General features: G+C 46.0%; 3 protein-coding genes and 2 long non-coding RNA genes across 5 annotated transcripts; 4 read left to right on the top strand and 1 right to left on the bottom strand.

Moving 5' to 3' along the window:
• The first annotated feature begins 1,596 nt into the window (after window positions 1-1,596).
• LOC128808800 (olfactory receptor 4Q2-like) lies at window positions 1,597-3,700 on the top strand. Its single transcript, XM_053980353.1, has one exon. It carries the CDS (start codon window positions 2,532-2,534, stop codon window positions 3,456-3,458), a length of 927 nt encoding a protein of 308 aa, XP_053836328.1. The 5' UTR covers window positions 1,597-2,531; the 3' UTR covers window positions 3,459-3,700.
• A 4,718-nt stretch (window positions 3,701-8,418) lies between these two features.
• Window positions 8,419-9,399, top strand: LOC128808863 (olfactory receptor 1019-like). The gene has a single exon (XM_053980468.1). The coding sequence runs from the start codon at window positions 8,419-8,421 to the stop codon at window positions 9,397-9,399; it is 981 nt and encodes a 326-aa protein (XP_053836443.1).
• Window positions 9,400-14,792: 5,393 nt separating this feature from the next.
• Window positions 14,793-16,204, top strand: LOC128808325 (uncharacterized). The gene is made up of 2 exons (XR_008437440.1): window positions 14,793-15,424; window positions 15,755-16,204. It is a non-coding gene; the product is annotated as an uncharacterized LOC128808325 (long non-coding RNA).
• On the bottom strand, window positions 15,688-17,873 carry LOC128808324 (uncharacterized). Its single transcript, XR_008437439.1, has 3 exons — window positions 16,927-17,873; window positions 16,342-16,519; window positions 15,688-16,254 (listed from the first exon to the last, which is right to left on the bottom strand). It is a non-coding gene; the product is annotated as an uncharacterized LOC128808324 (long non-coding RNA).
• A 5,682-nt stretch (window positions 17,874-23,555) lies between these two features.
• On the top strand, window positions 23,556-26,916 carry FTH1 (ferritin heavy chain 1). The gene is made up of 4 exons (XM_053979274.1): window positions 23,556-23,817; window positions 25,161-25,307; window positions 25,744-25,869; window positions 26,588-26,916. Exons 1-4 carry the CDS (start codon window positions 23,707-23,709, stop codon window positions 26,744-26,746), a joined length of 543 nt encoding a protein of 180 aa, XP_053835249.1. The 5' UTR covers window positions 23,556-23,706; the 3' UTR covers window positions 26,747-26,916.
• The last annotated feature ends 88 nt before the right edge of the window (window positions 26,917-27,004 follow it).

Raw genomic sequence — 27,004 nt, 5'->3', positions numbered from 1 at the left:
TTTTAAATGCTTTGGAGGTGAGCGACAGTGGGGTTTTTTTAGAGGTCTCACTTCTGGGTGCTGCTGAGCAAATATTCACCCATAGTTTATGGAAGGTGTCACTGGAAACAGTGTCAGGCTCCTCTACACTTTGCAAAGAATTCTTACAAGAATTTCATACTTGAGCTCAAAAGTTGCTTCTGTGCATTACTGTGTCAGTAAAAATACCTGGTGAGTGAGGAAGGCTCACCACAAACCTTTGTGCATTTTTTGAAATGATTTCCTGAGTTACTTCTTGTTTTAAAGTTGTAAGTCAGGTGTCTAAGAGATAACATCAGTGATATTTTTGCTTTGTGCTGTCAACATGAAGTTAGTAAGAAGTAAGACTGTAGATGAAAAATACTGGCTTAAGAAAGAAAGCAAAATTTGTATCCATTTACATGAATTTATATAAATGTCCTGTGTAAGAGACATCTTTAATCTGATGTCTCTCTCCAGGGATTACACTAATAACTACCCAAGGAACAATTTTAGCTCCTTGCCCACTGATGATTTCTGACAAAACTCCCTTTGCCTCTGGGATCTCATTACTCCTGATAGTCTTGTGCTTCTGTTGTGTGATTTACTTGAACTATTTCTGCTACAGAAATAATTGTACTTGAAGATGCTCCTGGAGGTTGTTTATTTTGTTGGTTTTTTTTTGTTTTTTTTTTTTTTTTCAGAATGGGAAATACAGAAGGTTGGGCTGCTCTTTTCAGGGCTTAGAGTTGGCAGAGATACAGAGCTGCTTTCATAACTTCTAAGCAGCACCTTGCAGAGAGTTTCTGATGGAACTGAGAGGAATGGATGAGTTCTGATGGTACTGAGAGTTCTGATGGAACCCCCTGAAGTAGTTTTGGGAGGTCGTCAGAGGAGCAACAGCAAGTGAGCTCTGTGGAAGTGTTATGGGATTTTTCCTTTGTTTTGCTCAGGCCCCACTGAAATCCTGCCTTTGTAAAGCAGCATTGCTGGTGAGTGACTTTTGGGAGGTCTATTTTATGATATAGGAAAAAAAAAAACCAAAAACATTTAAAAAATCAGTTACAGATTTAGAATCTCAGAATGGTTTGGGCTGGAAGGCACCTTAAAGCTCATCTTGTTCTGACCCCCTGCCATGGGCAGGTCCGTTGACCAAGTTACTCCAAGCCCTGTCCAGCTTGGTCTTGAGCACTTTCAGGAATATCACACACTAGTAATCTTGGTGTTCTGCATGGGAATGCTGTGAGGGTGGATTTGTGGGTGTTTGTCAGTAAAGCAGCAACATCTTGTTCACTACCCCAGTGTCACTACAGGTGTGTTTATGGAGTGCTTCACACCACAGCCAGGACCTGGGTATTATTTCTACCATCCTCCTCAGCTAAATAATCAGGGTTTGTTATTATATATGTCAGTGACATATTCGGGCTTGGATTTCACTACTACTCCTTCAGGCAAGCATTGGCTTTAAATTGAAATTGTCCCAAAAAGACAGCAGAAGAAATACAGTGGATATTCAACATACCAGAGGACAATGTGTGTGTCCTGTTAATGTCCCCTGTCTAATGATTTGGCCTTTTAGATCTTTTAAGGCAGCTTTATTCAATGCTGTTAGCATCACAGACATCTGGTTTCTTACTTGTAACCTCCTGCTTGCTGAGTTATAAACTCCTCGGCAGAAATAAGCAGAGAAGGAATTTCCTGGAGGGATTTTAAATGGACAAGTGCATTCCTCTGCTGTCCCACTTTAACCTCCACAGGACTGTGAGTGTATTTGTCTACTGAAAAACTTTTAAAATGCCTTTAGATAATATAAAGGTAGAGAAACCATGCAGGGTTTTGCAGCTTCTGCTATGTTAAGAAACCCCAATTTCTCCACTGAGGAACTTCCCAGACCTGGTTTCTGTGCATGTATTCCCAGTTTCAGGGTGGATAAGCTAACTGGAGAGCCCTTTCCTCAGTTTAGAGGAGTGTCATTAGGATCAGAACATGGAACAGCTCATGCTTGAGAATGGCAGCATTTGCTTGTAGTCACTTCAAATTTCCAGCAGGTAAAAGGACAGCACAGTGTTTTTCCAGCATTCATAGTTCCTGTTATGTGAGAGCAGGGTGTGCTGGAATCACCATTCCTGAAGGGATTTAAAAGCAGTATGGATGTAGCACTTGGCGATATAGTTTAGTGGAAGGCTTGGCAGTGCTGGGGGGAGGATTGGACTCAATGGGGGCTTTTCCAACTTTAATAATTCCATAATTCTGTGATTTCTCCCTGACAGAATGGGAGCACACCAACCATGATGCAGAAAAATAGTGGTCAGAGTGAGTTCAGGGGAGAAGGTCAGTGTGGAGGGGCAGACTAGAGACCTGAATAGGGACAGAAGAGGGGGTGAGTATTTCTGTCATTTGTGACATGACACTGTGCTTTTTGCAGCAGGAAATGCATCCTGCTCACACCATCCATGAGCCTTGGAGCTGTAGCACATTCCCTTCCCTTCCTGGCCACCCCCCCAGCCTGTGCCATGGGAGCCTGAGCTGCAGCAATGGCACAGGAAAACTCCTCCCGCGTGACTGAATTCATCCTCCTGGGGCTCTCCGACACCCAAGAGCTGACAATCCTCTTCTTCACCCTCTTCCTCCTGGCCTATGCAATGGTCCTGCTGGGCAACCTCCTCATCATCGTGACAGTCAGGACTGACCCCAAGCTCTCCTCGCCCATGTACTTCCTCCTCTGCAATCTGTCCTTCATCGATATCTGCTACACCTCTGTCACCACCCCCAGGGTGCTGGTGACCCTGCTCTCAGGGCACAAGGCCATTGCCTTTGAGGGCTGCATGGCCCAGCTGTTTTTCCTGCACTTTGTGGGTTCCTCGGAGATGTTCCTCCTGACGGTGATGGCGTTCGACCGCTACACGGCCATCTGCAGGCCCCTGCACTACACGGCCATCATGGCCCGCGGGGCCTGCTGGGCCCTGGTCGCTGCCTGCTGGGCCGGGGCCTTTATCCACTCCACTGTCCAGACTGTGCTCATGCTCCAGCTGCCCTTCTGCGGCCCCAACACCATCCACAGCTACTTCTGTGATGTGCTGCCCATCATCCGCCTGGCCTGCGCCGACACCGCCCTCACCGAGTGGCTCATGGCCTCCAACAGCGGCCTCATATCGCTGGGCTGCTTCCTGGTGCTGGTGGCCTCCTACACGCTCATCCTGGCCAAGGTCCGGGCCCGTGTCTCCCAGGGGAACTGGAAGGCACTGTCCACATGTGCCTCACACATGATGGCCGTCACCCTGCTCTTCATGCCCTGCATCTTCACCTACCTGCGGCCTGCTGGGACCTTGCCCACCAACAAGTATGTCTGTGTCATCTACACGATCTTCTCACCCATGATGAACCCACTCATCTACACCCTGAGGAGCAGCGAGGTGAAGGAATCCATGTGGACACTCTGGAAGCGCTGCAGAACCTTCTGAGACAAGTTGGGTTGGCAGAACCCTGGAGTTATACCCAGAGTTACAATCTGGAGTCACGTTCCTACCCTACTTCTACACAATAATGACTTAGTGGCTAAAGCCCACAGACTTCAAATTATGTACAAATACATTTCTATACACGTAGAACTGTTAATATTAAAAATCCATGCTGAAAACCCCAAACTTCCTAAACACTTTCACTCATGTGGGATCCTAATTTTCAAATAAATAAATGAATCCAGGATGAGGCTTGTCTCCCTCTCTGACGTGCTCTTCCTGTGCTGTGATAGCAGATGGCAGAGGCACATGCACTAAGTGTCCCCAAATTCACCCACCGACACTGGAAGACAGAGATGGCGCAGATTCTGCTTGTAGGGTTTCCTTTAGACATATAAGAATATTTTTAGTCATAATTCTCTCACAGAAGCGAATATTTAAAATCATACAAGGCACAATATATAGAGGAAGGAGGAGGAGTAGAGATGGACTCCGGACAAGGGCATGAAGGCAGGACAAGAGGGAATGGCTTCACACTGACATAGGGTGGGTTTCGATGGGATATTGGGAAGAAATTCTTCCCTGTGGTGGTCTGGCATGGGTTGCCCAGAGAAGCCATGGCTGCCCTGTCCCTAGAAGTGTTCCAGGCCAGCTTGGATGGGGCTTGGAGCAATGTGGGATATCAGGGATAGTGGAAGGTGTCCCTGCCCATGGCAGGGAGGTGGAATGGGATTTTCTGTAAGGTCCCTTCCAACCCAAACTGCCTCTCTGAGGGCAGCAGTTACACCAGGGATAGAAATTCAGTGGTTGTCATGAGCAGAACACCATCAATTTCTTTGTGTTAGAATGATTTAGGGTTAGATTCATCCCACCTAAATAAAATAATGGAATCACTGAGGTGGGAAAAGCCCTCTAAGATCATCAAGTCCAACCATTCTGCATGGCTGCTAAGGCCACCACTAACCCATGTCCCCAAATGCCACATCCACACAGCTTTTAAATCCCTTCAGGGTTAGCGACTCTACCACTGCCCTGGGCAGCCTGTTCCAAGGCTGGAAAACCCTTCCCATGAAGGATTTTTTCCTAATATCCAATCTAAATTGCTGCACAGGAAGTGAAAGGATTTCCACTTTCCCTGTCTCTCCACACTGTCTTAAATTAGCCCTCACTCCCACACCTGTAGGAAGAGGAGGATCAGAAGCACCAGTTAGTCATTGATCAACCTGGTTAAGAGAGATTTCCAAACATCCCCTGTCCTTGTGCAAATGAGAATTCTTTTTAATAGTGAATTTCTACTCAGGATTGTCACAGAATGGTTTGGGCTGGAAGGGAGCTTTTTTTTTTTTTTTTTTTAGTATTAGAGAAAAATGTTGAAAAATTAAAATGTTCTTTCGGTCAATTAGGGTAAATTTCAATAGAGAAAAAAATGTATCACTGTGATAATTTTTTTTAACATTCCAATAGAGTTTTTATAAATATTTTATTTATAATTCAATGCAAGGCAAATTGGAGCTCTGGTCCAGTTATTTTCTAGTGTCTATTTGTTCACCAGGTATAAACCGGGGACATCAATAATCAGTAAACTGATTTGAAAGAATTGCTCCAATTTTGATAAAATAAATAAAAAATCCATATTTTTGGGAGCTGGGATTTCAATACATGGGGCTTGGAGCAACCTGATCCAGTGGAATATGTCCCTGCCCATTGCAGGGCATTGGAATGGGATGAGCTTTAAAGTCCCTTCCAACCCAAACCATTCTATGAAGACAAACAATTTAATATAATTGATTTTTCTCCCCTGGAAACATCTTGGGATGACTTTAACAAGGCCTCAGAAGATGCTGTTAAAAAGTTGGTGCCTGACAAATTGCAAAGGTGCAGTTTTAGCAGCTGAGTTTTTCCCTGTGTGTAAATTGGCTCCACTGCGCACCATTAAAATCCAGATAGAAATTATCAGCTCCATGAGCTCATCCTCAGATTTATTGCCTTCACCTAGAGGACAGTGAAAAATGGCCTCAAAGGGAAAAAAAAAATCCTTTGAGAACTGGCAGGATCTCTACAATGTTTTGTTGAATCCCAAGAAGCCTGAAGAGATCCCAGGCTAATCAATTTTATTTAAAGACTATGGGACTGAAACACAAATAGACATCAGAGAAAAGGGAGCATTTTCAGCAGACACTAATCAGTCTGGGCTCATCATAAGCATTCCTAGATGGAAATCTCAAACAATGACAAAGCTGGATAGTCCCAGAAGTGGACAGAAATCAAATCATTTTGGTTGTATTACAGTGGGGACAGCAGGGAAGGGTGGGCAAGAGGGGTCTAATCCAGCATATCATCAATTAGTGCACATCTGGATTCTGAAAACAGAGATATTTTTGTTGTTGTTTGTCTTGGGGTGCTATTTTTAAAACAATTTTTTATCATAAAATGTAATACAATATTATTTTTATTTATTTACCCAGAGGCAGAACACTTATCTCAAAAACTATCCTGTGTTTCCACTTCTAATAACCCAGCTAAGACTATCCTTGCAAATAAGCAACCTAGATGTAGAGTTGAGAGCCTGGGTGACTGGCCCCTTGATGAGGCCAATGCATCCCACCCCAAAATAAACATTTAAGATTTATGAGGGGAACAGAATCACAGAATAGTTTGGCTTGGAAGGGAGAGGTGAGGGATGGATCTCTTTGCTGTATCTCTTTCTTGCATCTGGGCTTGTTACAAAATTCTTTATTGCAAAACTCCATGTGAAATGTGATGCCTGACGGTCCTTGGGCTAACTGAAGCACACAGGGAAATGTCTGGGCCATGGGGTTTTTTTCCAGCTACAGCTCTGCACTCCCATGGCAGGACAGGCCTGTGCTGTGTGACACTTGGGGAATTCCAGTTTACAGAGTCCTGGAATGGTTTTGGTTGAAATGGATTTTAAAATTCATGTTGTTCCACCCCCTGCCATAAGCAGGGACACCTTCCACTATCCCAGGCTGCTCCAAGCCCCATCCAACCTGGCCTTGGACACTTCCAGGGATCCAGGGGCATCCACAGCTTCCCTGGGCACCCTGTGCCACGGCCTTACCACCCTCAAAGGGAAGAATTTCTTCCCAATATCCAATCTAAATCCCTCATCTTTTAGTTTAAAACCATTCCCTCTTGTCCTATCATTGTTTGCCCATGTAAGATGCAGAATCTTTCATTTTCCAGGAGTTTGTAAACACAGCAAACAGGCTGTGTGATGGACAGCCAGAGTCCTTCATGTGAGCAGTGCAGCATTTATGGCCAGGCATTGCTGGAATAGGAACAGGCCTGTTCCCAGTCCTGGACATCACATGGGAAGTGGCACTCCCATAAATCACAGATGGATGTTTAATGGGACCAGAGGGGAATTTTTGTTAGCTCTTCAAAGTAGTGCTGGTAATTTTGGTTCCTTTGATTTCCAGCCCCTTTTGGCAATGTTCTGAAAAACCCCTCATACATGCAATTAAGGGAGCATCCAAAAAAACTGTCAGACACACTTGTCCCCAGACACTCCCTCATATTTATAAAACCTCATTAAAGAAGAGAGGTGCCTACTCTTCAGCCAAGCCAGCCCTTGTGCCAGTGCTGGCAGGTGTCTGTGTGAATATTCCAATGCTGCTCTATCGGGATTCATCTCTTCCTTATGAGTGAAATAATTTTTATGTCACATGTAGAAAGAAGAAAAAGGATTGTTTTGTTTCCTGAAGATACAGACAACTATAAATCACCTATAATTAACTATATGCAGCAGTAAGTATTTCTGTGTTGTTCCTGTGCTATTTCACCTGAATGAGCTCCCCATTTTATGAACAAGTGATGTCCCTTTTATTTCTGCTGAGTTAACTATTTCTTATGTAGTTCAAGCCCTGACTTTGCTCCCTCTCGAGCTTCTGGGAGAACAGGAGACCACAGAGGAGCCTGGCCAGATGGAATATTTCATCAATCTATTTATCTCTGCATCTCTTATAAATGAGAATGTAGTACAATATTCCCATCATCTCAAAATCAATCCCAAAGTCTCCCAGAAAGGAGGCATTTGGACTGAACTTTGCTTTCCCTTGCTATTGGGCTGGTATGTAAATCCTTACTGTAAATACTGAGCTACATTCCATGGAGCAATGTGGGGTAAATGGGAAGATCCTTTAATGCCACGTTTAGATTTCTTTGAATTGGGGAAATGGGATGTGGAGAAAGTCCAGATAGATGCTAGAAGTACTAATGGTATTATGGAAGTCTGTAGGGTAAAATTTATAGAAAACTGTGGGGTCTTTAATGGGATGCCAAATTGTAGCTTATTTTTATGATAGAATCATAGAATGATTTGGGTTGGAAAGTTCCTTAAAGCTGATCCCTGCCATGGGCAGGGACACTTTCCACTAGACCAGGTTGCTCCAAACTCCATCCAAAAGCTGAAAAAAAACCCCAACATGCATCTATCTGCTGATTCTGAGAGACTTAATTCTTTTCTGACAGCATTACTCCCTTAAAAAGTAAGTTTTAGCTTCTGTTACTAATCTAGACCCTTTTAGTGGTATTATTAATACTAACTAATTTACGTTGAAAGGAATTTTAGGGATCTATACCACACTCCCCTTGCTCAGATAACCCTGGAAATCCTGTTCTGTTGCCTGGGGCTGTGTCCAAGCTGGACACCACAGGGAAGGTAACTTCAACTTCCAGCTCTTCAGTCTGAGGTGGCAACTTGCAAAAACTAACATTTTGCATTAATCACTGTGAAGTTTAATACCTACATTTTGCCTTTTGCATTAGGAATATGTGGGTAAAATTTAGATTTTGAGTTTCCCAATGCTTGGAAATGGTTTTGAACTTCAACATGGACCTAAAAAACCCCTCACAATCTTTAAAATGGGGATGAATTTGTGATTAAGTTACACCTTCTTTATTCCAGGGAAACCTCTGCCTCGTTCTCACAATGAGAGATAAGATGCAGAGGGTCAACCTCTCAGCAGTATCCGTATTTGTTTTCGTGGGCCTCTCTGATGCTCCAGAAATCCGTTTGCTTCTCTTTGTGCTGTTTCTGCTCATTTATTTGGCCACCATGGCAAGCAACATCATTCTCCTCGTTGCCATCAGCACTGACTCCCACCTGCACAGCCCCATGTACTTTTTCCTCAGCAACTTATCCCTGCTGGATCTCTTATGTCCCACCATCACCGTGCCCAAGATGCTGGGCGCCTTGCTGCTGGAGCACAAAGAGATTTCTTTCTCTGGCTGCCTGTTCCAGCATTTTTCCCTCATTGCTGTGGTGGGCACGGAGATTTTCCTCCTGGCTGTGATGGCCTACGACCGCTATGTGGCTGTGTGCCACCCCCTGAGGTACCCGAGCATCATGAGCACGAAGCTGTGTGCTCAGCTGGCCCTGGGCACCTGGGCAACAGGGCTTCTGAACTCCCTGCTGCACACCTCTCTGGTTTTCACACTCTCTTTCTGTGGTCCTAACAAAATCCAGCAGTATTACTGTGACATTCCTCCCGTGCTGGCCCTCTCCTGCTCGTCCACCCACAGCAGGGAGTTGGTGATCCTGGTGGTGGCTGGAGTGCTGGGAAGCAGCGCCTGTGTGGTCACCGTGGTCTCTTACGTCTATATCCTCCTGGAAATCCTGGCCAGGAAGTCCCCTGGGATCTGGCACAAGGCTTTCTCCACCTGTGGTTCTCACCTGGCTGTAGTTTGCCTTTTTTATGGGACCACCATCTGCACCTACGTCCGCCCTTCCTCCACCTATTCCCCGCACTGGGACAGGGTCGTGTCCATGCTCTATGGAATGCTCACCCCACTCCTAAATCCCATTATCTACAGCCTCAGGAACAAAGAGGTAAAGTGTGCCCTAAAAAGAGTGATCAGACAGGTGAGAAGAGCTTTAACAAGACAAGAAATCCTCGCTCAGTCTCCACCATCAGCTGGGTAGAAACTACAGTTTGTCACTGTTCCTCTCTTAACTTTCTGACATCTAAAAATTAGGTGCTGAGATCCAAATTCATATTCTGGGCTCCAAACTCCTCCTCTGGGCAGAAAACTCCTTCTTTTGGCTCCCTCTGCAGTTAGAAGGGAGAGCTGTTCACTTCCAGAACTGCATGGCACAGCTTTAGGTCATTTTAGGTCATTTTCACAGTCCAGCTGGGAATGCTGTTCTCCACTGAGCACTGAGGAAGCTGAGGTGAGAGCAGGCAGGTGTTGGATGCATATTTTAGGGCAGGAATTCTGGAATTGGTACTCAGGCACACTTAGATACACCATATGAAAGCAGTTTATATCCCTTTCAAAATTAAACTCCAAATATATTAAATTATATTTTATGGATCAGCCCTGAAATCGCTCCTCTCTCTCTCTTTCCTTGTTGGGTGTCTGTTGCTTGCTGGAATCGCCAGAGTTCCATCTCTGGAGCAATGTTTGCCACTACATTTTTCCTTTTTCCCATTTTTTTCTCCTTGCTGCATCAAATCCTAATGGAAAGAGAGGTGATGCGGCTTCCCGCAGCTCATCCCTCTCTTCACCACCTCTCTTCTTTGTAGAGAAGTAATAAATAATCTGTAAAAATGCTGAGATTATTTTCACTTGATTGACAGCCAAAGTTTATGATGAAATAGGTTTCATAAAATCTCTTTTATTTAGCTATAAGTGGCTCTGAATTTTTACATACTTACATTCTGTGGTGAAACTGTGTATTAATTCTTCCAGTTCTTCCAGGGCTCTGAATGGCAGCACAACCAGGGCACAGGAGTTGGATTTGTCTTTATGCACAACTTTACTCCTGACTAGAACCCCTGGAACCTGGAATCTATTCCAGGCTATTGATGGCCCCCTTGGGATGTCCCAGGCACTTCCACAAGGTTCTGAGGGACTCCTGCCAAGCACAAGTTGTTGTCCAGGGGCAGCTGCTGGTGCAGCTGGTGAAGGATAATGATGTAGGATCAATTATCCTTCAAATTCCTGCCATAATTTCTGCACCAACCAAGTGGAGGACTGCAGAGGTGTTGGCCAAGCCATGAATTCTCCAACCAAGCTGTGGAGAAGTTGGGACAAACTGAACTGCTTTGGAAGTTTTCATTTTCTTTAAAAAGCTGGAAAGTTTCCTTCTCTCCAGTGCTGTTGCATTATGACATGAAATAATTTACACATGCATGTTAGATACAAAAGAGGGAAAAAAGAAGAAGTTTATTTCTGACTCCGCATTATATAGAATTCTAAAAGTGACAGTGGATTGGAGGATGAAATTGCTACTTCTCCAACTACACTAGTCAAACTAACAGTTTATTAATTCTCTCTTCTTACAAAGAAAAATGCAAAACAATCATTATTTATATGACAACGCATAAGAACTTCAGTAAAAATATATAAACATCAGAAAGCATAAAAAACTTTTAGAAAAACTTTAAAACTTTCAAAAAAACAGCGTGACACAGTGCCTGTGAAATTGTCCCTGGGGACTTGTTAGAAGGATGAGGAAGGTCCACCAGGAGCTTCCTAAGAAGGTTTCAAGATCATTAGAGGCTTCTTCAGGATGCCCAAAAGGCTTTGTTAAGATGAAGGGCCTTGGGTGGCTGCTCCCTGCAGGACTGGAGGGTGCTTCTCTTTCCAGAGGTGATGGAATCTAAATGTAGCTGTGTGGAGACATGCCTAAGGATGGACATCAGTCTGTGTGCAATTCCAAACCCTGGATGTCTTTTAAAAGAGGCATCTGAATTTCAAGGTACCAAACTAGAGCCTGGTTTCCAATGTGTGTCCAGATAGGAGATTTAGGTGCCTCTCCTGGCTTGTGAAAGTAGAAAGGTTGGATTATCAAGTCTAATTCTGCTACAGTTCCCTCCCTCTCCACCCACCCCAGCCATGTGTTCCCAAAAAGATCCACTGTAAGGAGGGGCTTGCTGCCAGTGGAGCAAACAAGGCTCACAGCAAAAGCTGGGATTGAGTCTTTGGGTAACTTGGCAAGGATTCTGTTCCTTCTTTTCTCCTGCTTCCCCAGAGGAGCTGTGGCTGCCTCTTCCCTGGAAGTGTTCCAGGCCAGGCTGGATGGGCCTTGGAGCAACCTGGTCAGGTGGGAAGTGTCCATTAGAGGTTCACTCTTTATCATCAGCTGTATCACCCCTTCACTAATCAAAGTGCTAATCCCTAAATATTCCTCAAAACCGAGACATCCTCTTTCATTTTCCTCATGCCCAGTAACCTCTGACACTGGAAGGAGACAGCTGTGATTTTCTTTGGCACCACTGGAAAAATTTAGCAGGGAAGGATCATAATACACTCATCCAGTTTCACCAGGAGTTTCTGCTCCTCTCTTCCCTGAGTGTCTATTTTTGGCTTCTCTCAGAAATCAGTAACCCTGGACTGACTCATCAGCACAGAGATCCTCTTACATTCCTAGAAGTGGAGCTGCCTGTTGGAATGGGGGTGGAAGCACCAAGTAAATCGAGGAAAAATACTCTGTCGATGAAATTCCCATATGAGTGATCCTCTGTGCATTTACACTTTGCTTTTGCCACTGAAAATCAGATTTCACCTATTATTTGGCTAATCTCATGTAACTAGTGAGAGACCATTTTCATTTATCTAGTCCTAAACATAAAGGATTCCTGAAATTCTTGATGTGCCTTAAAAAAACCACCAAAAAAAACCAAACCAAAACAAAACAAAAAACCTTTCTTTTTCCTTAAGCAAAGTCCAACTATATTATTTAGGTGTGGATTCTTTTACTTGCAATGAAACCAGGGCAGGTTGTCCTCTCTCTCTCTCTCTCCTTGTTTTTTTGTTTGTTTTTTTTTAATGGTGCTGCCAGATATGAAAATATGTGACATAAAAGAAGATGTGAATTATTTATTTTTCTCCTCTAAAAATAGCATCCACTTGTGAAATTCAGGTTGGGCTACGGTTCTGGCTTTACAATTCCCAGGACTTTGGGAATAAAAAAAAAGTTACATTTGGCGTGCCAGTGCTATTTTCTCCCCCGTTTCCTCCCTCTTTTTTAATTCTTATACAAAAAATGGATTCATAGAATCAAGGCTCCTTGTGAAGAGACTTTGTCCTCTCTGTGGCCACCCTTTAAACACTGGGCTTTAAATGGCTTTCAGATGAAGGAGGAAGGATTATACTGGATATTGGGGAGAAATGTATCCCTTTGGGGGTGGTAAAAATCTGGTTGTTTATTAATCCCATTTTAGACAGCTTTGTGTTATCTCACTCAAGGGTAACCACCTACAATTTCAGAATTTATACTGCTCACCCAGGATTCCTTTCTCTTTAATTCCTGCCTAGAATTTATCCTGGCATCAGCAGAAATGTACATTAACTTTTGCAAAGTTAGGGTTAAATTATGTGCCTTTTCTTGTAAGGTTAAAATAATAGCCAGAATTCCTTTCTTAGCAGACCGAGTCCAATTCAAATTCAAGTTTCAGGTAAAAAAGAAGTATGAGGGGAATTGCTTGGAAAATCTAAAGATATTTGGGTTTGAATATTTAAAACCAATGTTCATGGCTTGCTTTTCATCAATTACTTAAGAATTAATCAGCCTGAGGAAAGTAAATGCACAAAATATTTATGAGAAATCCCAGAATCAGATGTAACATTTAATTTTAAACTTGAAAAATGAAAAGCTTTTGTACAGGAAAAATACTTCCTTTGTTTGCCAGCTCTGCCGTACCCTCTATAGAGAAAGGAATATAATTTTTATCTATTTTATGATATTTTTATGGCCTGTTCTGCTGTCAGCAAACATCTTTCAGGCCTGTTCTCACCCTGCTTTCTTGATGTTTTCACCACTTTCATATATTTTTCCATTTTCTCTTTGTGCCTTTAGACCACGTGCCCTTGTTTCCCCTCCCATAACATAATTAGGTTTTTATTTCTGCTTAATTGTGTTACAAAATGCTTGTTGGTGTTATGGGAATGTCCAGCCTGAAGAAGGGAAGGTTCTAGGGAGACCCTGGATCCTTCCAGTGACGAAAAGAGCTCAGGGAGAGCTGGACAGGGACATTGGAGAAGGAGTGACAGGACAAGTGGGAATGGCTTAAACTGACAGAATGTGGGTTTAGATGGAATATTGGGGGCAAAAAACTCTGCCCTGTGTGGGTACTGAGTGTGAAAAATGCATATTATATGGCTCTACGCAGATATTTACTATATGTATTATGCTGAAAGTTATGCTGTATTAACATTTTAATAATATAGTAAATGTAGTTTTGTAATCAAAATTAAGCATTAGTAGTTAAAATAGAAACTATGTGTGTGAGATATTTTTTTTAGAAAAGGAGAAGATAATCAATTAATTCTTCACAGAGATAACAATTACAGAAACCCCTAAATTTTCCAGAGAAGAGGAATTTATGGTTTTCCTTTTCAACAGAAACTAACTTCTTCAAGCCTTAGACTCGAAGGCGCCTGGGGATTAACAGAAACTTTTTGACAAGTACCATATGAAGTTCTTGTTTTAAATAAAATATATGCATAATCATGAAGTGTTTTGTATCTGCAACAGGCTATTGCTTTTAAGGTTATTCTTTTGTTCACAAGGCATGCTTGTCGTGGCTTAAGTGCCCGAGAGCATCCGGACGTCCATAATTCTTTGCTTTTTATTGTCTTGTAATTGTCCTAACTCTAAATTTTTATTACTCTAATTGTATTACTATTTTTATAACCATTTTATTGTTATTAAACTTTAAAAATTTTAAAAACCAAGTGATTGGCGTTTTTCACACTGAGGCACTGGAATGGATTTCCATGGGAGGCTGCGGCTGCCCCATCCCTGGAAGTGTCCCAGGCCAGGCTGGATGAGGCTTGGAGCAAGCTGGAATAGTGGAAAGTGTCTCTGCCCATGGAAAGTGATGGTTTTTAAGGTCCCTCCCAACCCAAAGCACTCTGTGACTCTGATAATCAGGACTTCTATAAACACTGGAAATGGTGATTTCTCAGAGGAACCAAATGTTGGGGGTCTGCCCGTTCCTTATAAAACTTAGGATGCAATTTGACTCTTCTGTTGCAACATTTTACGTCTGGCACGGTTCCACGGGGATTATCTCAATGCATGCGCCTCTGCTCACAGCCTCGGGCACTGCCCTCCCTCACTCCCCCGCCTGAGGGGGTTTATAAAGGAACAGCGCCCGACGGCCATGACACCCACCCCGCCTCCCGATGACGTCATCCCCACGCGACACCGACGCCAGATCCCCCCTGGCGCTTCACCCCGGCAGCGCTGTGGGACTGCGGAAACCACCCTGCAGGTCCCCGAGTGTCCGTGAGGAGACAACAGTGGTGAGGAGACAACAGTGGTGGAGCCGCCTCGCCGAACCGCGGAGAAGTCGCTGGTAGGCACCGCTCCGCCATCGCGCCGCTGGGACTACAACTCCCGGCGTGCCCCAGGGCAGCGGCGCACGGAGCGCGCTGATTGGCCCGCGGGGGCAGCGCGGGCGCCCCCACGTGGCGGCTCGGCGGGGCCGGGACCCCCTGGGATAACCCGGGACAAGCCGGGACAAACCGAAACAGCTGGGCTGCCCCCCGCTGCCGTGCCACGGGCCTCGCCCGGGCTACCTTGAGGGACTCAGTGCTGAGTCTGGTGGCTGGGAACGGGGCCAGCTGCTCCGATCCTCCCCTCCCCTCCCCTGGAAATGCCTCAAAGACCAGCAAATCTGTGGTATGGTGTGCTCTGTCCTGTGCTGGCCAATGTTTGGTAATTAGCATGTGAAAACCCAATTTGATTTGACCAGTGTGTCCTGGAGCTGCAGCTCCTTTCGTCCATCCTGCCATCCCACTCTTCTGTGCTCTCAACAGAAGCATGAAAAGCTTGTGCCAGGCAGCACAGACCTGGGCAATGCACCTGTGCACAGTGCCACATGTGTCCCTGTCCCCCAACACAGCCTGGCAAATGCTGTGACATCAATGGCAAGGTAGCTAAACATCAGACAACACCTGCAGAGAATGGGGGTCACAGGTCTCTTGTGAGGATGGTATGTTGGGAATGAGAGCTCTGGGATGATCCCTTCCCTTCCCTTCCCTTCCCTTCCCTTCCCTTCCCTTCCCTTCCCTTCCCTTCCCTTCCCTTCCCTTCCCTTCCCTTCCCTTCCCTTCCCTTCCCTTCCCTTCCCTTCCCTTCCCTTCCCTTCCCTTCCCTTCCCTTCCCTTCCCTTCCCTTCCCTTCCCTTCCCTTCCCTTCCCTTCCCTTCCCTTCCCTTCCCTTCCCTTCCCTTCCCTTCCCTTCCCTTCCCTCTGATGTTCCCTGCCTGGAAAAGGCAGATGGCTCTAGATGCCTTTCCTCTCTCCCTTTGCCCCTCTTCCAGCTCTCTACCTGTCTCCTGATACTCTGAGGCCGGGATTTTCCCTCATCTCCCTATTCCTCATGGTCGTCTCCCTCCCCTCTCCCTTTCCTTTCCCTTCCCCTCCCAGATCAGTGGGCGGGAGGAGCCCTGGGACACAGCAGGGAGATTCCTCCCTTTCCAGGCAGCCTCTGGCAGGCAGGTGCAGTGGAAGTGTCACTTGGAAGGGTGCTGGGAGCTTCTTCAGTGACCAACTTCAAACAGTGCCCTGTTTGTTGACTGTAATCTTAGTGCTGGAACACGATGGGAATGTTAACAAAGTTCCTGGAATCTTCATGGAGAGGAACTGTAAAGGACAGCATCCCTCACAGAGCAACTGAACTGAAATTACAGGTGATTAACCTTTCATTTATTCCCTGATTTATGGTATAACACAAGTTTTTGCAAGTGAAATAAAGATGCTTTTTAAATTAATCATGACATTCTTGGTTTGGTTCTTGTAGATAGCAGGCAAAGCACATTGTCTGAAAATGGAATGTTCCCAAGGAGGAGGATCAATAAAAGTCATATGGTGGTTGGGAAGAGATCCTACCCACTTCCCAATTCCTCACCTTTGAGGTTTGGTTGCTTTTGGAGGTGCTGTTGCTCAATCCTCATCTTCCCACCTGACAGGAAAGCAGGAACTGCCAGAAACAGAGAGATCTGTCTGGTTTTGGTGGAGGGTGATGTGGGAAAAGGGGTAGAATTGTCTTTTCCAATTACTCCTGGAAAAAGCCACTTCTGAAGGACCTGGAAGAAGAAGAGAAAGTTTCCAGCTGATGTAAAGTAATGGTGGTGTCACTTTCTCTTCCTGTTTCTCAGCCTCTCTGCACTGGTGCTTCTCACGCTGGATGTGTTTGTAAAAACACAGGTTCTCAGTCCTCTTCCTCCTCCTTTTCCAATCTCTGCAATTCCCAGCTGTGTTCCCATCCTTGTCACTGTAAGCCTGTGAAGTGGCTGTGTGACAGTTTAGGTTGAAATAACCGAATAATTATTATTAATTAATAATTATAAATCTATTATATTGTATTATACTATATATTATATAATTATGAATAAATATTTCCTGAAATAAGTTCAGGAAATGTTCCTTTCTCCGAACTGAGCTGCTTTCCTGGCCTCTAGAATCCAGCAAGAAGGGATTGAGCCCTTCCCACCTAAGGAATTTTGTGGTGACAACATTTTTCACGACAGCAAGGCTGGTGATTCGAAGGAGAAGGGTTTCCAGCAGAAAACTCTGGAAGTGGATGTTTTCTCCTGTCCAAGGCTGACAACCTCCCTGTTCCTCTTGAAATGCTTCTATTTACGTGGAGGGAAGTAGGGCCTGGTGACTCCACAGTAGATCAGAGTAAACACAGTCAGGGAATAAAGTGGGAATTGCCTTTTCCAGGCAGAGTCCACTGCTAGTTAAACCTGGCAGGAAAATAAATAATAAATACAGGCAGGAATTCCAATAAAAGCCTGGTAGCTTTTTTTATGTGGTCATGCTGAGCCTGCTGGTCTTGATTAAACAAAGTTCCCTGGATGAAGTAACAATGCTGCAATTCTGGCTTCTTTTTTCTTCTTAGTCAGAGACTGTTTTCCGTGGTGACCTCAGAGATATCCTCGTGGTTTTGCCTCCCTCTGCTCCCTCCCAGGCTGCTGTTTTCAGCTGGTGTCAGCCCATTGCTCAACCTGCACCTCCTGACTGGAGAAATGCTTTGTCAGAGAGCTCTTCCTTCTGGGCCTGAGTGAACATCCTCCCTGCCCCTCGGGGTCTTGGCATCTTGGGGAAATTCTCTGTGATCACCCTTTGCCCTCGAGTTACTGAGCTCCTCCGTGTGTCTCTAACTCTGGAGCTTTCAGACCTATCCAGTGGCCAAAAGGAACTGGTCAAAAATGCTGTTTTCTGCTAAGTTCATGGCCTGCAGAGACACTCTAAGGGGTCAGCAGGGTGGCTGGAGATGGGGAAACCAGACAAATGTGTTGTGTGGTGTTTGTGTGAGGAATGCAGCCTTTTTGGCTGTAGGAGTGTTTCATCTTTTTTCCTCTGGGCCTGCTGTGGGTTATGTCCCTTCTCAGAGGCTTTTAGAAGGAACCAAGAGCACCAAACAGCAGGCAAGGAAGGGCCTGGCCTGTGCTAAGTAGCTAAGTACCTATGGAGCGGAAATCTTTTTTGGTTTGTTTTTTTTTTTTTTTTTTTTTTTACTTGTCAGACTGGAAAGTTCCTGATTTGAGTTTCAGTCTTGGTCATCGCTGCCTATTTAGACAGGTTTGTGGCCATGCATGACTGAGCAAGCAACTGGGTGGAAGATTCCTCGGGCCAGGCAGAGCATTCCTCTGGCTGCTGTCGGAGGGGAGTCTGAGGGCTTTGCCTCCGCAGCTTTTAGTGGCAGCATCTTCCCAGGATGCTGACCACGATGGCCAAGGTGCTCTGCCTGGGGTTCAGGGTTGTGCCCAGCCCAGCAGAGCATCTGGAACAGCCCCGTGGGATTGCTGAGGGACTCCTGGGGCTGTCCTTCCCCCTTATCTCCCTGTCCCACCAAGTGGGTGGCCTCTGTGTCCCTGCTTTCTGGCCTGCTGGAATGCTGATATCTGTGGGCACGGCCCAACATCTGCGGAGCTGCGCACGACGACTTCAACACGGTCCTGAAGGCCAACCCGACTGAGAGTGTCACAGCCATTTTTCAGCCCAACAGAGATAATTTTCCTTGGTTTATTTCTCTCTGTGCAATTTCCTTGTTTTTTTTCCCCCCCAGTTTGTTCAGTGTGCAGGGACAGCACCGCTGGATCTCTGTCCCACCTTGAGGAAGGAGCTGTGTCCAGGACAGCACTCCACACTTCAGCACTGCCTCGCTGCTCCACAAGCAGCACAACTTTTTTAGGCCAGACTTGAGCCCCTTGAGCTGCTTTTCAGTATTTTTACTTTGATGCCAAGGGCCTGAATGTGGCTTAGGAGGAAGTTGCACCCAGCAGGAAAGGTGGATGTGGGTGTGCATCCTGTGGAGTTGTGGCTGCACCTCTGCATGAACCACAGGAGTGTAGTCAGTGTCCCCTCCCAGCACAGCACAGCAGGAACCAGCTTTTCCCAGAGAAAACTCTCCCTGTGCCTCCCCTCTGCTGAAAACATCCCTCTACATCAACTGAATCCCTTCACTTCTTCTGAATGAGCCATGGAATGAGTTCCTGGAGAGACCTGCTCAGCAGTTTGGGGGTGCCCCCCACCCATCCTGCCCAACAGAGATCAGCCATGGGCCGCTGCTTGTTTTTGTGGTGTTTTATCAGGCTGCTGCATGTCCTTTAACTGCCAGCTCCTTGTAAAAGCTTGTTTCTTCTCCTCATGCTTGAAAGCTTTGGCTGCTCGTCCCTTTTTGGGTGGCTGAGTATCAAAGCAGCCTCCTTTGAGAGATTTAGTGTCTGCTCAAACTCAGTGCTGCGCTAAATCCAAGGAACAACTTTGTGCATCCTCACAAAATTACCTGATGGCCTCAGGGGGGACAAACTTGTTTGTCTCTTTGATTCCCAAGTAAAACTTCTTTTAAAAAAAGAACATTTCACCCATGTGTCTAGAATCAAAGCTGCTTGGTGATCCATGAGGGCTTCAACACTCACCAGTGTTTTCCAGGGGAATTCATGCTCAGAAGGTGATTTTTGTCGTGTGTTGAGAAATTTCCCCGTTTTTTGTTGACTTTACCTGGGTGGTCTATTTGCAATTTTTGTACAGTATTTGAAGAAAAAGTTCAATACAACAGAAACAGGGGACAGGAATGATCCTCACCCCCTTGTTTTTAACACTGTGAATCTGAGAGAGGGGAAAAAAAAGGTGGATGGCACCGTGGGAAGGTCATGACAGTAGAGCAAATGTTGTGGATTGTGGCCTGTGGTGGAATGTCAACATCAAACTTATTGTGGCTTTTGCAGCTTGGCAAATCCGTGTTGTGAAGGCTCCTGTACGTGCACCTGGGGCACAGGCTGCCTTTGGAATCAGGGATGGAGCTTTTCCCTCACATATAGTGGAGTCAGTCTGAAAATTAGTTTAAAAAGGGATGATTCATCCAAGTAAATTCACCAGATCCTGCTTCTGGCTGTGCTGACAGAATTACTATATTATTAACATTGTTCTTCCTCACTCTCTTGGCTCTAAGTGTATTTTTACAAGGCTTGTAAAAGAAATAAAAATGAATTAAAGGGTGTCTGGGCAGATTAGAGAATTGCAGTCTCCTACAGCATTCTGTTTAGACTATGTGTAAAAGTACTCCACAGAGAAAAAATCCTGTGTCACAACTTAGAAGAAGTTTGTCTATCTAAAGAGGGTTTTATACTCCTTGTCTATAAAATTGTGTAGTACAAAGCTACAGATTATTCTGTGTTTGGACTTTTTTCCTGCATAAAAAACAGCTTCATTTTCGGTCTCGAAAGCAAATTTCCCGGCAGAACTTCAAACATCCTTTGTCTGTCTCCCTTTGGAGAGTGTTTCCAGGAGTCAGCAGCTCTGTGTACCCCAAGCATTTGCATTCTGGGCTGCAAGTACCCGGTGAAAACTTGTTGCCTAAATCCCGGGTTTCCCACTTGGAAAAATTCGGGCACCTAAAAGAAACAAACTGAAAAGTTTTCATCGAGTGTTTTGCCCAAGGAGCGACAAGAAGGAGTTTTCAGTTAAACTCCCAGAGCAAGTGGAGCCCAGATGTTTTTAGTAAACAGCTTTCAAAACTCACAGTTGAGACCAGTGTCAGATTTCCAGACGCATGATCAACCTCGGAGCCAAGTTTAGGGTTGCTTTTGTGTTTGCATAAAGCCTGGAAGCTGAATGACACTGAAGCTTGTGGATGGAGTGGAGGTTCTCCATAGCAAATATTTGACTGGATGCAATTTCTCTTATTTACAGGACTTTGAGCTTTGGGAAAAAAAAAAAAAAAAGAAGGGTTATTGTATTTTTGTTGCTTTTACATTTGAGGCATATTCAGCACCTTCTTGCTCACTGGAATTGGAACAGTTGTTGATTTTTAACTGGGATTTGTTATTATTCTGGCCATTAAAACAGCACAGCAAAATCAAGTGTTCTAAAGCTAGAGGTGAACCATTTCTACAGGTGAGAATTGAAATGTATGCGTTCCTGGGCGTTCTGGCTGTCTGCTCACACCAAGGCAGCCCTCTCCCTGAAGGTCTAACTGGATGCCTAAGCCACATACCAAGGTTTTTGCTCAGGGACTGTATCAGCAAAAATCTGTCTCAGAATTTACTTTGGGCAAATGCTGTCCAGTATTTGTTTAGGAGTCCTGTTTTCTGCCCCTTTGGAAAGGTCATGCATGAGAAGGGCACGGGTAGAGTCAGGATAAATGATATCAAAGTGGGGGCAGGAGGCATGGAAACTTTTCCTTTGGGTATATCTTGATCTCTGACCTAATAAGCTTCTGTATCATGTGCAGACATTCACCAAAGAAACTCTGATTATTTTTGCATGCTTAAAACTCAGCTTTACTATCCCTAAATGGGTGGATTTTGGGGTCTGTGCCCTGTGTACCGTAGCTAAGCTGTAAACAAGAGAGCTTGCTCCATTGTTCCTGATGGGATATCATCCAAGGGAAAACAGGGATTGTCTTCAACAATTTGAAGCTTGTGTAGGCAGACAATACATTGTTTTTGCATGTGGGCAGCATGAACATGCCTCTACTTCAGCCCAAGAAAGCAGCTGAGAGGGACCTGAATTCAAAATCCACACACGCCGCTGCTGCCGAGAGGATGGGGCAGGCCCTGGGCAGCTGGGAATGTTGAGGGGTAAAAAAGTACTAAAATAAGGGAAGAATTTCTCCCTAAGCAGTAAAGAATTTTTTTCTAAAGAACTTTACAGGCATTCTTGGGAAGAAGCCTTCTAAAAGCATCACCTTACTCAGGCTGGGCTTTCCATCAAGTGACTTTCACATTTAGGAGGGAATTCTTCCCTGTGAGGGTGGGGAGGCCCTGGCACAGCTTTCCCAGAGAGGCTCTGGCTGCCCCTGGATCCCTGGAAGTGTCCAAGGCCAGGCTGGCCGGGGCTTGGAGCAACCTGGGATAGTGGAAGGTGTCCCTGGCCATGGCAAGGGTGGAACAGGATGATGTTTAAGGTCCCTTCCAACCCAAATCATTCAGGGATTTCATTATAAATGCATTTTCACCAAGAGCAGCACAAGATAAAAGGAGGCCTGAACCGAGCCATGAGGAAACAATATGAAGTAGAGTCGAAATTAAACCAGTAATTTGGGACAGGAAAGATCTGGGAATGGCTGAACTGAATTCTATATGAGAGCAGAGTGGTGAATTCTTCACCTTGGTTACCAAGACATGACCCCCATGGCTGTGCAACCCCGTGTTTCCTCTCCTGACCATGTAAATCTGCTGTCATCAAACACAATGTGCATTGTGCAACTCCAGAAAGCAGAATTTGGGACTTCCCTAATCCTACTGACGTGCGATCACGAGTGGCACAGACTGTCCAAGCTGAAGAGGAAATATTCCCGTTACCAACTTTGCAAATATGGAGTTTGTTTGATGTTCCTGTTGTGAAGACACTCCACTGTGAACACAGAAAAAAAAAAATTAAAAAGTGTCTGCCCAGCAGCTACTTTTTTTTTTTTTTTTTTTTTTTTTTTTTTTTTTTTTTTTTACATAAGCATTTATGTGGGAGGAGAACAGGAGATTTGAAATGTACCTGGCAGCCTGCTGAAGCATAGGTATGACCCACGTTATCTTATAGATCTTAATTACTTGTGATGGTTAACCGACTGGAGCAGCAGAAAACCCTGAAACAAAGGGAGGCCGAGGCTCCCTGTTCCCTGCAGGGCATTTGGAGTGTCTGGAAAAATGCTCTGATACCCTTTACCCACACACAGGCACTGGTGCAGTCACGCGTGGGACATCCCACAGTGCCGGGAAGGGTCAAAGAGCAGATAAAAATGTGTAAAAAGAACTGGTAAGAGGAAAATCATTATTTAATCTGAGTTTATGGTCTGAGTACATACAGGAAAAAATATTTAATCTGAGTTTGTAGGCGTAGTATGTAGAGGAAAAATGATTTCTTCTGAGTTTACAGGCTCAGTAAATTGTATTTCTGGTGGATTTCAGCAGGAACATTGGCTTGGGAAAAACCAGGGTTGAACGTGGGCTTGGGAAAAGTCAAGTTTGGGGATTTAGTGCTATGGGATGATCTCAGTTTAAGCATTTTCTATTTCCTTGTAATCTGGTTAAAATTTAAGAAAGCAGATACTAAGAGACTCCAGTGCTTATTGTAAATTAATGACTGAACTGAATGACTGAAGAACCTGGTGTTTATTGAAAATAAATGATGGCACACAACGAGTGACTGGGATAGCACTAAAAGCAGCTGAAATAGTCATCTCATTACCAACAGGTTCAGCTTTTGACATTTGGCCTTCAGTTTCTGGGTTTAACGTGGATTTTAGGAACTTTTTCTTCTCACGGAGAGGGCGCTCAGGCATTGGCACCAACCGCCCGGGGCAGCGGCGGAGCCCCGCTCCCCAGAGGGATGTAGGTGTGGGACGCGGCTTGGCGGCAGGCTCGGCAGCGCGGTCGAGGGGAAATGGCCGGATTTGGTGATTTTTGGGGGGATTTCCCAAAACGGGCCATTTCGGGATGGACGGCGCGCGCGCGCGCGCGGCGGGAAACGGCGGCGCGCGGCGGCCCCGCCCCGCTGTGGGCGTGGCCTGGGCGGGTGCTGAGTCACGCCGGGCCAGCAGAAGGGCGCCGGGACGCCCCGCACCTCCGTGGGGGCGTGGCCTGGCTCGCGGCGCTATAAAAGGCGCGTCGGCGGGAGGGCCGCCCTCACAGCGCGTCGGCGGCGGAGCGAAGCGGGTTCCTGCGTCAACAGTGCTTGGACGGAACCGGCCGCGCTCGGGCCCGCCGCCACCCCTCCTTCACACCACCGTCTACACAGTCACCGCAGCACCCACCGGAGCACCCCAGCCATGGCAGCGCCCCCGTCTCAGGTGCGCCAGAACTACCACCAGGACTGCGAAGCCGCCGTCAACCGCCAGATCAACCTGGAGCTCTATGCGTCCTACGTGTACCTCAGCATGGTGAGGGCCGGGTGAGGGAAGGGTCCTACGAGGGATCAAGGGGCTACAGGAGGGCCTTGCTCGGCGGGGGGTTCCTGGGCGCCGGGTGGTGCCTGCGGGCCCAGCTCCTCCTCCTCCTTTTTCTCCACCTCCTCCTCCCCCCCGCTGCCTTCAGGCTCGTCTGGGCCGTCCCCTGGGTGTAGGTGAGGCCCTTTTATCTCGCCTGCTCCGCGGGCCCCGCGGCCGTTGCCCTTGGCGGCTCCGTTATCAGCCGCGCTCAGCGCCTCTGCCCTTGGGGCCGGGCTGGGTAGCGGGAGGTGCCTAACGAGGCTCCTGGCACCTTTCCCGCAGGCGTGCAGGCCTCCCGGGCTCGGGTTTTCCTCCAGGAATCGGTAGGAATCCGTGGTTTTCTCGGGCGTTGTGTTTCTATGTCTCCTTTGGCCCGAGGCGCCCGTTATAGCTGTTCCCTGACCTCTGTGCAGCAATCCTGGTTTTTCGGGCGTGCTGGGACACTGAGACATCCTAGGGACACTATGCTGTGTTGTGGCCCGTATTTTGTAGCTTCTTTTCTGTGTTAATTTGGTTCTGAGCCCTATTTTGAGCTTCTGTTGGTGGGTGACAGTGGTACGCAAGTACCGGTGCTGTGCCTTGAACCTCCAGGCCGCTGGTCTAAGAGCAGAGAGTTCTGTAGTAGGTTGGTAAATAATTGGCAGTTGATACAGAACTTTCCATTGAATCCTGGTAATGGCTCTAAGGAATAAACAAGCTGTGTCACGGCTTCTGACTGCTGTTACAGGGGTTTTGGGTTTTTTTTTTTGCTTTCAGAAAAGTAATTCACATTTTAGTTGCTGTTGAATTCATATTGTAGTTCAATTTATCTCTTCTATTTTAAATGTGACTTTTTTCCCCGCAAAAAAAGAAGAAAGTGTATTCCTTAGTCTAATCCCTGGAAAGTCTAGGGAAGCAATAGAGCTTTATTGCAGGAGTGCCTAAAAGTTCTTGGCTCACCCTTACCTGATGTTGCAAGTCATGACCCTGACTTGCAATGTGGTCATTGTAAACAAGCTCAGGCAAACAAAGGGAAGATTTCTCCTTGAAAAAGGCCTTTCAAGGCTGCAGTTTAATGGTGCTCAGAACAGGTATCTGTGGAGTTTCGTGGGTTTTTTTGTTTTAGAACTGAGCCAAGGACACAAACACCATTTATTTGTGCCCTTGGTAGGGATACAGGTTAAAATTTAATCCTAGATGGAAAAATCGAATTATACTAAGAGCAGAGTTGTTCCACACTGCCTTTCTGGCCTGGGCTTGGACTGCAGCCATCCTGAAGCAGAGGTTTAAAGCCTGTGAACTTTTTTATTTTTCAGTCCTACTATTTTGACCGGGATGATGTGGCCCTGAAAAACTTTGCCAAGTACTTCCTGCACCAGTCCCATGAGGAGCGGGAGCACGCTGAGAAGCTGATGAAGCTGCAGAACCAGAGGGGCGGGCGCATCTTCCTGCAGGACGTCAAGGTGAGCTGGGGGCTGCCTCCAGCTGGAAGGGGATGAATTTTCCTCTGGGTCCTCCCCAGAAGGAGCAGCAGCTGACACTGGAGAGGCACAGTAATTTGAGATGTGGAGCAATTTGATTATTTGTGCTGCTTGACTAATAAAAAAGTGTAAGGAGAGGGTGCTGAGCCCGCGGTTGTTTGCTGTGGGGTGAGGGCAAAGCCAGAAGGCAACTGGTTCATCACAATCACTAAATTTAACACAGAGCAGATGTGCTCTGTGCACTGTTTTGAGAAGTGGGACTTTAAGGGTTTGCTCAGTTCTGTTCTGAGGGTGCACTTCAAACTTTTGACTGCATAAATACCTAAACTTGGTCTTAACAGAGAGTAATCTAAAGGCTCTGCACTCTGCTGGTCTGTGGGTTCTTACAAAAGACATGTCCTGTGCTTTCCCCTTGCAGAAGCCAGACCGTGATGACTGGGAGAATGGCCTGACTGCCATGGAGTGTGCCCTGCACCTGGAGAAAAACGTGAACCAATCACTGCTAGAGCTGCACAAATTGGCAACCGAAAAGAACGACCCACATGTAAGTGCATTCTGAGGGTCAGAGTGGCTGTCCAAGGATGTGACTTTGGGGCTGAGCTGTGTGTCCCTGGTGTTGTTGAAGGTGAAACACTGTGTGAACCAGGGGTGCAGCCCTTCCAGAGTCCTGTGGTGGGGTTATTGCTGTTCTTCCAGGAGCATTTTTAAAGTGACAGGGACCTGCTTTATTCCCTATGAAGTGTCTGTGAACAGTCTCTATGGAGACCATTTCTGAGGGGGTTGAGTTCCATCTTTTTAAGGCTTTTTGTCACGAGTTTTTTTTTGCCACAAAATTCTAGAGATGGTTTGGAATATTAAAAGCCCTGGTGTGATTGCTTAATATCAAGAAGAGATTAATATGTGTGAGAATCCAAGCACTCTTGGGAGTGTCCTGCCTAAGTTAGAGGGACTTTTTGAAACAAAACCAGTGGTGTAAAATCCTCACTGCTGTGAGTTTGCTGTGGAGTGGGGGTGTCTCAGATCTGTTCAGGAGCTTGGCTAATGCTTCCTGCCATGAGGAAAAGGAGAGGCTTCCTGAGCTGCCTGGCTCTGCAGGGTTCTGGAGCAAGTGAGCCTACCTAAGCCTGGCTCACTTTGATCTTGTTCTGCAACAAAACTAGAGGCTGCTTCCTCTCAGCTTGAAAATTCTGCATCCTCTCCTTTCCTTAGGGAGCCTCAGTAGGGTTTCAGGCCTGAATTTAAACCTCTGGTCTCCCTTTCAGTTGTGTGACTTCATTGAGACCCATTACCTGGATGAGCAGGTGAAAGCCATCAAGGAGCTGGGTGACCACGTGACCAACCTGCGGAAGATGGGGGCCCCCAAGTACGGCATGGCAGAGTATCTCTTCGACAAGCACACCCTCGGGGACTGTCACAGCTGAAGCCTTGCCAACAGCCATGCTGTGGGTTTCAGTGGGACTCCTACTTACTGTCCAGCCGTGCATGCAGCTTCAGCTACCTAGATAAACAGTTCCATACTCTGTACCAAATATCCCCTGTTCTCTTTGTGTTTTATGTACTGCCTTCCAGCCAATAAAGTGACTTGGTTCCAGCTGGCTTTTCCTCTTTAGTTTGGAGGGAGAGTAGGCAGCTGTAGTGAAGGCAGTGGGAGGTAAATTTGTTGTGCTACATGGGGGATT

Source organism: Vidua macroura, chromosome 6, assembly GCF_024509145.1.
Source record: "Vidua macroura isolate BioBank_ID:100142 chromosome 6, ASM2450914v1, whole genome shotgun sequence".
Classification (NCBI taxonomy): domain Eukaryota; kingdom Metazoa; phylum Chordata; class Aves; order Passeriformes; family Viduidae; genus Vidua; species Vidua macroura.
This window is presented reverse-complemented; position numbering and strand designations above follow the sequence as displayed.